Here is a 15,305-nt window from a genome sequence, read left to right as displayed (position 1 = left end):
GAACATTAAACTTTAATAACCATCATAAAACGCGTTCGCGCTCTTTCACGCACAGCTCTTCCACCCATCGGCTGCCTTGCAGAAGCCACACACACAGCCCGATTGGCCACCGGTAATGATTCATAAAAATCCGATTCCGAATCAAAAGTTGATTCCTGCATCAGCAGCTGTACTGCTTGAGCATATTGTGTGTGTATGTGTTTGTGGGGAAAGTAAGCCATACGAGACTCATTGCGGAATCATGTGTTCTAAAACGCTTATGCGTTTTTCACTGCATACACCCAATGCTTGAGGTACTTGGGTACTTGGCGCAGGAGAGACAGTTTGAAGGTAGTACGCAATGAATGTGCGGCTGGCGATGGAAAGAAAAACGACCAATAATACAATTTTCAATCAAATTATCATTACTATCAGAAGGGACGGGTGGTAAAGGTAGCAAAATTCGTTCCATTTGCTATGCAGTTTGTAACTTTCTTCATTTACACCAGATAGCGTGTGAAGCAGATGATGCCGATAGCGATGGAGGTACAGTTTCTTCGATAATAACTCGATTACAAGAATCGATCGTAAGTGTAGAACGAAAAACGGATGGAGGCGGTTCAATCAGATTTGTTCGCATATTGGTCAGCGTTTTCCCTCGTTTGAGTGCGTTTTGTACTCCGTTTGTGGGTGGTAGTTTGCCATGCTTTAGAGAAAAAAGCGGGAAAAACTCACGTTGCTCTTACTCTCTTTTACCATCTTACGTTTTACCGAACGGATCTCAAAGGGTCAGTTGATATCGAGAGGCGGCTGGCTGGCAACACTGCCAGGGTCTCGCTTATGAGTTCTACCGGCAAACGTGAGAGTGACGCTTCGAATGGTAAGAGAGAGAATGAGAGCCACTCACTGCAGGGTTGGCAGCGATATGTTCGCATCATCTAGGTTTGAATATTGAAATTATATGTTGATATATCAAATCATTGATTTTTGATTGGTTTGATTTTGTTTTTGTATGAACAAAAGAGAGAATTTAAATCTATTTTATACGATATAAAAAGATGTATCAAAGCTGTAATGATGCAAATTATTGTTGATCTTGAAACCTAAAAGTAGATATCAAAATGACAAAAATTCGAGACTTATTTCAACTCAGTTTGAAGATCACAAATAATTTCAAATGATCGTTATAGTTTTTTAAACTTACATGGTTAAAAAATAAAACGGTTGAAAAAATGCAAAAAAAAACTTTCACTCAAACTCTCAAAACCCCTTAGTTTTGTTGTTGGGCAACTCTTTGAGTAAATCTGTTTGTTCGGGCTGGTTTTTGCTCATTTTCACGGGGTGAATGAGAATGAGCACCGTAGAATAAACCATTGCCGAAACAGTTTGATAAAAATATGTATTTTGTTCAAATTGTGTGTAATGTAACTAATAACAGAAAAAAAAAAATTTTATTTAACGTCATTATTAAATATCACGGTATTTATTGAATATCAACTGATTTATGTTGTAGAGAGTAGCTCACCAAAACCTGTGCATAACTCAGCCAACCATAGAACTGCCGAGCATAATCGAGAGCATAACTTCTCCCCATTTCAATGTTTTCGCTCTTGGCTCTCTCGGCAAACACGGTTCGACACCGCGCTTCGCACGTCGTATGTTTTCGCTCGCGCGTTCAGTTTGTTTTTGGTGTTCATTCGTTGCTGCGCGAGGACTGGTGCGTTCTTTCGAAGCCCAGCATAAAAACGTGAGATCACCGTCCGTCTTTAACGGCTAGTGTGCGTACGTAAATACAGCCTCACCTGGAGCAATCTTCGATACACCCACTCGGGGGAGGACAAAAAGGGGGCGATATTTTAGGAATTAAATGCAACATTAAGTGCGTAGGTGATACGTTTACTGTGAAACCATGAATTTGTGCTTTTTCGTATGAAAGAAGTGTCCGTAAGTTATACAGCATTGGGTGTGCGCTGTGTGCAAGCGAAAATGGGTTAAATCAAACAAATGCTAACTCGTACTTACCTGTGATTGTGTTCGCTGTGTGGCAAATAAGTTGGCAAAATATCAGAACCATCATGTGAATTCGTTCGTTTGTTAAAAACGTGTTCTTTTTGTATAAAAGACGAGAGAGCATGCTTTATTCCCCGTGCTACACTTGCCGTGACGTGACCAGACAAAACCTCCGAAAATGTAATGCGCTCGAAGAAACCGGACGACTATCATCCGGTGGCAGGCATGAAAACCGAGAAGGACCTAAGTATGATTGATGGGAAAACTTCCGGAAAAACGGCACACTTTGTTGCACGGGATTGCTCATTGTTTTCTCGAGTACTGAGATGCAGCTTTGCTTTGAAGCCGAACTGTCATCTGAAGTGTTTGAACTTGGTGTGCTGCAGTAGTGTGTGTGTGTATGTGTATTTTTTTGTTTTGTGAAGCTTGTCATACCTTCGTATTCTTCTGCATCTGCGTATAATCAGATGTACGTGGTTTTGTGCAGAATGTGTTTATGTGTGTAGTGTTTTTTTTTCAACGGTCTTAGTATTTCCGGGTCCGCTTTTCACAAGGCAAACATTGTGTTTGTTTATGTGTTTCAAGAGTCGGTTTGCAAGTGATCTGTTGCAGTTCTACCATAACATAGTGGTTGTTACGAATGTTGATTATTTTGGGTTGCACCAGGAACCTGATAATTGTGAAAGGAAATGTATTTCAGCAATCGATTTTTTTAAATATTTCTTTCCCTTCTGAAAAAACCTATTATTGTAAGGACCAATAATTAAACATTGTTCCATATGAAGTTCTTTTCATCAACATAAAACGATACTCCATGGCATCTCCCCCAAGATTATGCTCAAATAATTTCAACCAAACGGATGGCAAAGTGATTAATTCTGCCATAAGTGTATGAAAACAAATGAGCGAAAACAAACAGAATTAACACACACACACACAACCGGTGCTGCAATGCATGCAAGTCGAGAAGCGATAATTATGTTGATTACACAAAAATTGAACTCGTGCTCCGGAAAATCTGCACGCTTGCTGCATTTCAACGAGCAAACCGATGCACGTATACATGTGGTGGAAAAACACACTGCATTTTACGGTGTGCGGTGAGTGGTCGTAGGGTGTGGAGTAAAGGTGGTCTGTGGCCGGAACACCACGGCGACTAGTCGACCGAGTGACAAAAGCGTTCGGAAACAGGGAGTGTACAATGATTGCACCATCATCGGTGGAAACTGTGTGCTGGATCGAGAGAGCAGCATAGAGAGAGAAAGAGAGAGTGAAAGAGAGTTAAGCAATAGTGCGAGGAGATCGGAAGACGTCACAGTTACGAACGTGTTCCATGTCCCGGTGACGGCCGGCTCACTTGCCGTGTGTGTATGTGTGTGTGTATGTGTGTGGTTATCGAAGGCTTACACCTGATGAATTAATAATGATGTTTTAATTAACAATATTGTGATTTTTTTTCCCTCTTATAAGGTTATTTATAATTTTTCCCCTTATGTCTCTTTTCACGTGCTGCAGTCTGTGCAAAATTTATGCATGATTGGATTTAGCCACCGTTTACGGGTGTTCTCTCGCGAGTGATCCGTGCGTGATAAAGCATTCAGTGGTTTGCAAGTGGTTGAAAAGGTGCGGAAAATAGTGCGCGAGTTCTAATACAAAAATGACGTCACGGCGATTCCGGATTCGGTGCATAATAGTTCGCTTACAGTAAATTCACTGCAAAGCGACTAATCGAGATAAGAAAACCATTCATAGCGAAAGTTAGTGCCGTGCGGTCATCATCGTGTCGCATTCGTCGATATCAGCATTGGGCGGCCATATCATATTGCGTGTATGCCGGCGGGTTAAATCAATGAGGCAGGTGTTACTAGCTCAGATTGGTGCTGCTCGTGCTCTGAATCAATTGGTTTGATGAGATAGTGTGTGAAAAAAGCATTGCCAAAAGCATCGTTAATCGCGTGTGTTGCGAGTGTGCGTGGAAATAGTAAAAATACACAAAAGTACAACAGATAGTTGGGAAAAAAAGTCTGTGCGAAATTCGTTGTGCACATTCTTGCGCTCGTGCTTCGTTTTGTTTTCCACCTTGCTGCTGGTGAAATAAATGCCGAAATGTTGATTATTGAATCATTGTGTCACATAAATAATTATCCATGAAAAATCAATCGTGTGCCGTGCCGGCTATTTGTGTATTGTATCGGGGTGGATACGATCAGGGCCGTGTTTTCTCTAGAGCGGTGTCTGTTTGCAGCAGCAAAGAATAAACCGGAATTATTTTACTCACCCGTGGCTCGGTGGCAGTGCATGCAGGTACGGAGGCAGCGGCAGTGTGCAGCACATTTCGGCGGTACCGCGATGATGGTGTGTTGATGCTTTTTTATGTGTGGCATCAACCATTTTCGAACCAATTATCGCGGGCAAATTTAAAAAATTGATCAACTCTTGCCTCCGCTTGCCCTTCATTTCCCGCCGTGGCCGAGGAGTCCCTTGGCCAACAGGACATAAGGGAGTGAAGGTGGGATTGGGGAAAAACGTACAATAAATACATAAAAAAACCATCGAGCGCAATCAGCAAGGGAAACGCCAGCAGCATACGCATTGTGATACGTCGATGCAAGGTGTGGATAATCGGAAACAACAATGAACTGCTTCCGCAGAAACTTGGTCACTATACAAGGTGAGTACAGTTTACTTCTTTCTGTAACAAAGCGAGTTAAGCGCAATCGGTAAAAGAAACTGAATTGTGTATGTTTTTACTCTATTGGACCACACTGGGTTAAAAAATGTTCAATTGGCCGTATTAAATTAAGCAATACTACATTTTTGTTTTGTGTACAAAAACGATAAAAGTTTGGCGCGATTACTGTGGATGATCTGTTCAAATGATTCATGTTACAATATTCGTGAATAATTTTCCTTTTTTCAGGGTGGGTTATAACTTATAACATCAATTAATACAAAATTATACACATTCGCTACACAGCATAACAACTTGCTACAGGCGTACATACACTGATCGATGCTGAATGGAGATTACATCTTCATTTGATCCAATTAAAAGTGCATCTAATTATGTCGTCATTTTTCTACTATGCTTTGCACCATTTATTCACGAATCGTGCATGTGAATTTCGGCTACTGAATCGGAACGAGTAAAACAGACCTTTGCCAGAATGGGAGACGATGAAATTGGCGCATCCTGGGAAAAGGGGCAGCGATGGTGATTATCGATCATTAATTGATATTGCAGCAGCAAAACTGTCATAAGCAAGATGAAAAATTAAAACTCCTCCTCCTTACCAACTTCGATGACTCCTTTGCTACGACACAGTCATTATCAGTTATTTATTTTGAACCATAAAAAATACAACCGCACTGCTTATTTCACCTCCCACGTGTCTATCGTTCCTGGAGGAGGCGTTTTTCAACGGCTGGTGGGCAAAAGAAGGATGTTTGCCCTAGTTTCTGTTCCAGTTGCTCCAATCGCGTTCTTTAGCGCTTCAATGCGTTATGCAAACGGTTTGGCTTGGCAATCGCTAATTGAAATTAAAATGAACATTATAATGACCGTCGCTAATGGGCTTCCACAGATTTGTGTGAGCAAAACTCGTTAACTGTTCGCTGGAGGTTCATTCCATATGGCTTCCGAGATTCTAATTTCTGGTCTATTTGCACCAATACAACAGATGGGAGTGGCTTAAATTATCATTAATTGCGTCAAGGTATGTTAACAATAAGGACTGTATAAATGTATGTTCCGAGTTTTATTAATTAATACATATGACTACGAGTGCGTTAACAATACGTTGCTTTAGATAGAACGCTTTAACTTTGATAATTCTCAACAGATTGAAAAAGATGTTATACTTTGCAATTGTCAATATTCATCATCATCATCATCATCAATAAATTTACCCGATCAATACACTTCATGATTATAACTTATATAAGTTTCAATGTTTAAAATGCATTGACTTTAATATCCATATTAAAATAAGGCAAAAAATAAATTACTAAAATAGGACCTTTTTGATGATGGAAAACACCGATCATCTTGCACATGATTGATAAAACCGGGACCTTATATACATTAATTGCCGTTTGAATTTTAAAAAGGAGGGTTAATTGATTTTTTGCCAATGTTTTTCCATCAACTATGTGCCCTTTAGAACACGAGCACAAGAGATAAAGTTGAATCGGAGGGTTTACCAGAGGAATAACAAAAAGGCATCCAAGTTTGAAGTATCTTTGGGACAGCGGCGGCTTCTTTTTGGCATCTCTCTCACGGTGGCAATAAAAATGATTTATTGAATTTCCTTTCTGACCTGCAAAACTTTGGTCTACTACCCGATGGCCGATGAGTCAAATATGGTTACGGCTTGCGCTGGATATTTTCAAAAAACTTGAAACCGCTCGGGCGTTTTCTTTCTTCCGTGAGGTGAGCTTCCACACCACGGCAAATGCGAATGACCTCAAGCAATCTTACATCTCGAAGAGCATGACCCGGAATAGCTGGGATTTGAACAGAACTGTGGTACCGAATGGTGCGCAAAGTTTTTGGGTCAAAACAAATGAACGAAAGAAAAGAGTTTTTATACTCTCCTAAGAGTAATCAGCCGGTGCACACATCCATAGGCATTGATTGCGACAAGGAATTGAGGTTTATAAGGATACGGTAAAAGTTCAAAGCAATCCTTTATACGAAATAATTCCACGTATAGACATTAAAGTCGAATCCAAACATCAATACCTTATTTTGTCGAATCGGGTTTGTGCACTTCGGTACTGATAAGATAATATTTAATACAAAGACATGCTCAATGATTTACCTTTTGAACAGGCATATTATTCGGTTATTCGTTTAAAGACCATAAAGATTGCATTCTGTATTCGAAGGATTTATTGTTTCATCCTAATGGCAACCGCACTCTACGCCACTACTGCGTAGGTTGTCCCTCTTGATGGCTTTCTTATTCGCTCTTATATCTTCATCAGGCTCCAAGGCTCTTCGTGAGGCAGGTTTTGGCAATAAATTTACTTTTGACTCACTTTATTAGTTTATCGAACCCTGCTTTCCGCCGAAATTCACCGACTTGATCCTGACTCGGCGAGGAAGGATTATTCAACATCATGTTAAGGATGAAAAAAGAAAAAAAAAACAAAACCGCCGTGGGCTTGGACCGCCGCAAACCATCAACAGCATTCGGTACTGCTCGTCAGTGCACGTCCATCTGTAGCAAACCAGACTGGTTCTTATACCAGCAAAGGTTAAGCTTTTGGTCGAGACCCACATGCGCGTGTCCTTTGGGAAGACGCACTTCTTGAGCGGACCGATTATCTCCCATTTTCTCTCCATTGAACACTTCGCTTGATTAAAGCTCGACCGTATCAATATCAATTTCAGTTAGTTGGATAAATTTGTACCTTCTCGGTGCGGGGAACAGTAGTAGCAAGTATGTGTTTGTTTGAAATAAAACAGGATAACGAGCCGGCGGGAAGGGCAGCGGGCGAGAAAAGGATCACCCTCCGGTGAGTTGCTTGACACCGATGCGGATGGACAGCTTGGCTTCTCGCTCGCAAAAGGAAGGTGACCAATTTGCGATAAGGATTTACAGCTAGTTGATTGGTATTCCTGCTGCGTCGCCGAGAGACTACGGACTACGGGCTTAGGTGTAATTGGAATTAATACGAGCGGCTTGCGGAACCGCCGATCCAACGAGCCCGCCGGTACGTCGAGCAAAGAAGAAAAAGATACGTTCATGTAGGAACGGGTGAGTGTTGTTAGACAACATCGCTCCCTCTCGATCCCATCGATGTAAATGATACAGTCGATACCGCGTTAAATCAACAGGAACTTTTCTCATCACTTGTTTCCGAGAAAATCTACCCATAAGACCCTGTTGCAGGAGAGCACTCTTCCAATTTCGCACGCAGCTGCGACGAGACTTCCGGCGAATGCTAAAGTTAAGTCTCCGTAGAATTGAGCTTTATTTTTGGATCGTTTCTTGTTGTGCGTATGCCTTACATTTTGTGTTTCAAAATAATCTTGTGAAAGTGCGCTTATATTCACTAGATTAAAGTAACAAAAAACGTTTGTTTCAGCCTAAAGCTCAAGCAAAAGAGGACATTTAAACACTTCTGATCTAGCGCTATTACGGCCTGTGAGCATATTGTCCCGGGAAAATGTTGTGTGAATCATTTTTGCACAACAAAAGGAGTTATCGCCATGACGTCATGAAGCATCGAGCATACTTTGCGCCTATAAGGAAAGTAAACAAAAGCGTGCCAAAAGCCTCATTCCAACGGACGACAGATTGCGCAACAAGCCCGTCGATTGCTTCCGAAATTTGCATAAGCTTGTCTGCCTTCCGGTTTGCCATTTTTGTCCCACCAGTTCTACGCACCCGGGGTATAGAGGATGTATTGGCGTCGTTGGGGACAAAAAAGGAGGTGACGGATTCGTTGGATGCTTTTACCTTGTTTCTGATATCCTGAGCTGTGTGTTAAGAGCTCGCTTGACTTTGTTTTTGCCTCTAAAACCAAACCATCTTGTTTTTTGCGCGTGAAGTAGTTGTGAACGTCATTTTTCTGCTGGAAGCTCTGTGCGACATTTCTTGCAAACATCACTAAGCTTTTGCTGCCTAGGTCTATGGAACTTTGCTTGCACGTACAAAACCGTCCTTTGCCACGAGCACAATTCATCCTATTGATCGTTGCCGTCAAGCCAATCGACTTGCCAGCGACTAGATGACCGATAATTTGGCCGTGCCCGTGTGTGCTTCAACTGTGCTGTTGTTCAATGTTGAAGCAAACGATCGCCTAGAAGTGTTCGTTGAGTCCTTGCAGTTAAAACAAAAAAAGAAACTGACCAAACAAACAAACAAACACATACACGAAAAATACGTCGCTACGCCATTTGGCAATCGTTTGCATACTTTTTTTTCCTAAAGATCTTATCAAATTCCATTGGGAGAAACGCATATCAGCTTTGACATTCTTCCCGGAATCGGGTCGAGATTGAAGTGCAAGTCGTATTCACCTCGTCGCAATAGCCTTTGTGTGATCTGGTCCATGCAGGCTACCGTTCGACTAATGGGGTGTGGTTTTTTCCTCGGTCCTTCATTTTGTGTGTGCCTAGTAAGCAAAAACGGAAGCAAATGTGCCGTCGTTTCATCTTTCCACGTCAGCATGACCGCACGTAGATAGCGTTAATATCTCGTTCTAACAGGAACAACGGGAAGTCGCTTCACCTGTGCTATCCCAGCTGTAGCAACACTCTGTAATCCTCTACGAAGGGTGAGGAGGTTGTGATGAATTTTCCCCGAAGCGTGAACCACCTTTTTCCACCATACTCGACTTGATGGCCGTCGAGGGTTGGGTGTATCGGACACTAAAAGGTGTACATGCATGACAATCGGCTCCAATCACGCACAAACACATACAAATTATTCCAGGTAGCTAGATATGAGCACAGCGGCTCAAACCATACCCAACGTTGAGGTCGATTTTTCTCAACCGCCCATCGGGCCTAGCTGCCCATCGGTCAAGGCAATATCTTCTGGCCAGGCACTTCACATCCTGGGAGACGGTGGCTCTGTGTGCGTTTACGCGTGCACATGGCTTCAGTCGGCGATACGTGTACGGGTTGATTTGGGTTGGTTTGGGTTATGGGTGAAGTTCTGATAACCACTTCAGAAGGAAAATCCCAGGACCGATGTCGATTAAGCATTTTCTCCGGTTGATTGGAGGTTCGATGAATGTTTGCCGGATCAATTGGTGCATGATTGATTTTCCCTGTTCCCGAGATCTTTGAGCAAAGCGTGCGAGCAGTGAAATGTGACAGAAGAACCTTGGAGGACAATGGGTACGCTGTACAAAACCCGTGGCAGGCTTTAGTTCAGTGAGCTTATTAGAATGGTCAAAATATATTACGAAATCATATTTTTGTTCAAGATTGTAATTTATATAATCTATCCCATGCAATTCATGTAAGCCTGTCCTCTTTCTAATAATAAATTATTTATATTTCAATTAAATACATACGATCTGCAATATGTAATCAAATAGACGCCAACACAAAATATCGTATTTACTGAATGTTTGTAAAAAAATTTAATGATTAAATATTGTTATATTTCTTTAAAAAATTCACATTTTAAACGATGTCATTAGTAGAAAAAACACACATTCTAACATGCAAATGGTAAAGCAATATATAACCAGAGTAAATAAACACAAAAATATCTTACACTATACTGCTACACTTCAAGCACGTACTACTATCGATGTTGCGCCACAACAAGTACGGATAAATCGAGCATGTTTAACCGGTTTTCAATGGGTAATACATCGTGATCTAATTTCATAAAGCGCCTCAAGGAAAGGAACTCGTTTTCTCGCCGAGTGAAGCAAACGTACAACAACTACAACAACTACAAAACGCAATACCCCTCGCGGTCAAATCGGCCGGCGAAGACGCTATTGCAATAGTGCCAACCACATTCAATCGGAGTCAATTGGATTGAACGTGGAGTAATTCTTGGCCCCGCTCGTAGCGCCCCACTGCAAGCCTATTCGCTGGCGAAGTGTTTCAGACAACTTCCGCTCTGTGGCAAACCAATGTCCCGTTACCACTTCGTCCGGCGTTTGGTGCGACAAATGGTGCCCCTGCAGGGTGGGACGGGCTCGTGGCTACTCGTTTTTCCGCTCTTTGCAGCGTTCTGTGTTGGTTGTAATGGTCGAATGTGTTTTGTTGTTGGTGTTGTGATTATTCGAAAAGAAGCAGCGGACACGGATACACGAATCTTTCATTTTGGTGCCAGTCCTGTGAACCGTTCGCAACGTTGTGTTTCGTTTTCCTTTTTATTTATTTCCGTACGATACCTTCAAATGAAGGGTTCCTGTAGAGTGAACTCTCCGGCAAACGAAGTGAAAACAGCTGGAAAGAAAGCAAAACCTTCTCTAAACACTCCTGTTCATCGTTGGGGCTTGCTTTAAAAGTGCTCACGTAGGTAGGATGAATTTTTAAAATTTAATTTTATACAACCTATTACGTTCATTGATCTCTAGTTTCAACTTGGGCATTTGCTCGTCGTTTAAAGTTGTAGCTTGCAAGTATGTTGAACTGGCTGATGCATAAGCTTTCTTCCTTACATGTGTTGAATTATTCGTTAGAAAAGGTATGATTCAGCAAAGTAGATTAATACTCTGAGCTTGTCCAAATAACATAAAGTAGAGGGTTTATTTTTATCCTGCGAAAACTATACGCAAAGATACATTTGCGCTCTTATCAGTGTCCTTTATCCTGCGACTACCGCAGCAAATATTTGTATGGCTTTTTTTAAATTAGAAGGTTACGAAAATTTCATTAATTTAAGCATAACATCAAAGCCATCCTTCCTGAGTAAAAAAAAATAATTAACCTTAAATACACTTTAATTCTTACTAAATGATTAACAAAATTCATAAGCTTTGTATATTTAAAGTTCTCCAAAACAACATGTTGCCAGTAGCAACACACCTAATGCTTCACGCACCACCCTTATTTTGTGCCTGGCGTGTCCAAAGAAAAGCGCAAAAAGTTTTAAATTCCAGCAATGATTGCGCTAATGGATCAAAATAAATTATGCAAATTGTTATATATTTTACGATATGCGAATTTGTTCACGCTGTTGTGCCACGGCTGTACCTTGTTGAGATTCATTGTTTTACTTTCTCTCCACGGCGTACGAAAACACCACCGAAGAGATTGTTCTCAAGGGCTCGATTGTTTCTTACTGCCCGACAGCCATTAATGCTCGGTAGAGCCGAACCGGTGGAAAAAAATCTTTCATCATCAGTCAAGGATGCCTGCTGTACCCGATCAAGCCTACACTGCACGAGGCGGAAGATTGCAAAAGCCGGTGCCAGCAGGAGAGGTTTGCAAACAATAAGATTTATAATTAATTTCTTTGCCAAAGAACAAAGCACTGTCAAAAAAAAAAAAAAAAAAAAACAGCAACAGCATAATCCGCGAAGCAAAGGGGCCTAATAAAAATCTTATAAATTTTAATAAATGTTGAAGAATTTTCCGATCAACTTTTGGCGCTTTCAGATTTTCCACCGTTTGCTTCCGCACACGCTTTCAGCACAGGAAGCACGGAACAGGAGCAGTAAGCGAGGAGCCGCAGGTTTTTAAGTTGAGCCGCAAAGGTCATCCCTTCGGCATGGGCTGATGTTTTATTAGCATGGGTAACTTTTTCGGCAGATTGTGTGTTTCGCTTTCTTTTGCGCCAGATTCTGGTCATCCGTTCGTTAATTATTTCATCACGAAATTTTTGATTTATGAGATTCCCACCATCATTAGTTTTGCTTTGAAAACTTTGATCTACCAATTGCCCGTCAGTGTTTGTGAAGTTGTTTGTGCATCTTACGGCAACGGTTCTGATTTGTCCCGGCTAACAAGTTAATCGTGAGCAGCAGCTTTAATGGCGAAATGATTATCCATTCAAAAATAGCTCAAATGGTTCGAGCTAGAAGGATACAACGTTGTACGCCAGAAGATGAATTTCAGAGGAAGAAACACATGTTAAACACCTGGAAAAACATTTTATCCTTTTGAGATTCGCATTGGCAATGTTCATAAATTAATTGACAATCATGGCTGTCATCTGTTAAGCTGAGTTGAAATCCTTTTTCGTTTAATATAAGCTTACATTAAATATAGCTTATCGTAAACAACTTCAAAAAATTAACTCTACACTAATTTGTAATGGATTGTGTGAGCCTGAATAACTGCTAATTTCTTGTTTAACGACTGCGTCTGGTTTCATCCCACTCAAATGCTTTTACAACGAACCAACTGTACTGGGTATACACGCTCCGGAACGTGCTGGTTTACATTCTTTCAGTTAATATGATTCCAACGGTTAATGTTTCTACAACGATTCGCCTGTTGGCTTTCTGACGTTAACATGATTCTACGACAGCGAAACCGTAAACTTTACCTTTGATAACAAATTACTGGCGCGCAAGGAATGAAGCCGCCGCTGCTAGGAAAACATTTTGATGTAGGTATCGGGGGCAATGCATTGCTTCGCACTTTCTCCGTGCAAATGATGATAATGACGATGGTGGTGATGACGATTGGAGGCCACAACGTTGTAAATAGTACATAGAAGAAAAACTCCGAAATCAAAGCTCTTACATCTTTCTCCACAGCTATAAAGTCGTATGCCTAAAGCGGAAACATGATAACCCCCACCCCGGAATAAAGGCGGAAACATGATAACGGGGAAAAATCGCACAGCTTCACTCTTCTTTTCATTACATTATCGCGACTCCTCTCGCTACACAAAGTGTTGAGCTAAAATAGCAATATCGAGTGAATTAACAGCACATAAGCTATTGGTCTTTGAAAAAAAACAACAAACAAAGCTACATTGTTTTGAATAACACTTAGCCGGTAAGATTATGAGCATGATTGTTTAAATTTAAAAAAAAGACAATAAAAACTTTCAAACCCCAATATCATACGTTTGATGAGCTGTTATAACTATTAAGAAATTTCAGTTCAATGTTTTGCTTGTATTTTTTTTAATAACAATAACACACTCAATCACTTCAGTTATTTAATGAGCAAATCATACGCATTTGTAAAATCAGAGTGACTTGGTTTATAACGAAACCATCTGCAGGATAAGCTTTATTTTTGCTGCAGGGTAGGTACGGTACGAAGATGCCATGCAGCACAAATGCGCTCAAAAGCGTGCTCAAGCAATCGTGCTGAGGAATTTGATGGAGCGGAGATGCGCCACAAAAAGGAAGTCGCATATGGTACTGTTTCGTGAATTTTTCCGGCACGCAACAATGAATGGTTTGGGTAGCGAAGCGCACCATTCCCAAGCCTTATTTTGCCTAAGGGCATAGCTCATTCGGTAAACTTTGAGACATATGCTGGTAAAGAAAACAGAATAATACCACAGCACCGTACGAAAAGATGGATAGTTCGAGTCTTCTTAGTAGTATTGGTTAGTACGCCTATGATAAACGCAAGTGGTACTCGTAACCATGCGTATGAGACAGTGGTGGAGAATCTCGAGCCGGATGGAAACAGATGGGAAAATTTAGCTCCGGAAAAGTACTGAAACTACCAAACGTCATTACACAGGAATGATGAATCTGTGATACGAACTTGTTATGAATTATACATTACATTTTTAACAAATGAAAAAAAAATGTTATTACTGCCTATTTTTCAGTTGCTTCAAAGTATTGACTGTATCATGTGTGTTTTTCGTATACTTTCCATCCAGCATCCTTCTGCATTATGTTTCTGGGTTCTGGAATATTGCTTAAAATAGGTAAAAATTTGCTATATTTTAAGACAACGTCTTTTTCCAAACTTCCATCTACCAACATTTGCCGAACTGTTAGCTGCCGTCTTTTACTTTCACCGTTGTGAATAAATCTGGCACACCCAGTCTCTTTCTACAAATGCTGGAGAATTTCCGAGTTTTGCTGGGGATTTCGCTAGCAACGCAGACAATCGACACTCTCGAGGGATTCTTTAAAGTCTTATTATTATGTATTACGACCATTATCCTGACTCCATCCGGGTTTCGCACACATGTGCGCATTATGTGTGCATAGAATTTCGTCTAAGTGCTCGTTGCACAGCGGGGGAGAGGCGCGTTCACGTTGCGAGTGGCTCCTTAAAGCGAGCTTAAAAGTTGTAGCAACAAAATGGAAAGATACGGTTGGTACGACGAATCGTATCTTCCTGGTACACCGTAGGCAGCACTAGCAACCTAACCTTGTGGTAAGCCTGACTGAAATGCGCTTTTGGGTGTATGTGTGTCTGTGTGTATTTACGTATGAATGTGTTTGATGTCTCATGCAAAGTCCATTACATTGATGGACGGAATTTTGCTCGTTAAAATGACGAAGGTATTAAATTTTCCGTTATTTGCTTTTTCTTATACAAGGATCAATTAGCAGAGATTTGAATTTGATATTTGCATGGGATTTGCGATGAATGAACCCGTCGTATATTTCTTATACATAACAATATGATTCGAGCCTTTGTGAAATATGTTGAAAAGCATGTTTTGAAAAAAAAAAAGAGGTGACGCATTTATAATTTCTAACGCATTTACAATTCTGCGATTATCTATAACATTTCTATGATAGGTACCTTAACAAAACCAGTCCTCTATTCTACAAACAATAAAAACAAACAAAACAGCATGGTATTAAAAGTTTATTAGCTTCGTTCGCAGCGAAAGACAAACTTTGTCGAGTACTATTAGATATGATGTAATTAGTTCCCGTTGCTCGGATTA

At 40.8% G+C, this 15,305-nt stretch overlaps 1 protein-coding gene across 7 annotated transcripts in view; it reads left to right on the top strand.

Annotated features, from left to right (window-relative positions):
* The first annotated feature begins 1,619 nt into the window (after positions 1 to 1,619).
* LOC121595696 (hemicentin-1-like) overlaps positions 1,620 to 15,305 on the top strand; it is a 158,476-nt gene continuing 144,790 nt past the window's right edge. For 2 of the 7 annotated variants that reach the window (XM_041919863.1, XM_041919869.1), the window contains exons 1-2: positions 1,664 to 1,761; positions 3,505 to 4,660. In XM_041919863.1, coding sequence (XP_041775797.1) covers positions 4,624 to 4,660 — 37 coding nt within the window. In that variant the 5' untranslated portion in view covers positions 1,664 to 1,761; positions 3,505 to 4,623. Of the gene's footprint in view, positions 1,924 to 3,504; positions 4,661 to 15,305 lie in introns of all 7 variants that reach the window. The other 5 variants (XM_041919868.1, XM_041919867.1, XM_041919866.1 and 2 more) reach the window with 5 other exon arrangements.

This window comes from Anopheles merus, chromosome 3R (assembly GCF_017562075.2).
Source record: "Anopheles merus strain MAF chromosome 3R, AmerM5.1, whole genome shotgun sequence".
Classification (NCBI taxonomy): domain Eukaryota; kingdom Metazoa; phylum Arthropoda; class Insecta; order Diptera; family Culicidae; genus Anopheles; species Anopheles merus.
This window is presented reverse-complemented; position numbering and strand designations above follow the sequence as displayed.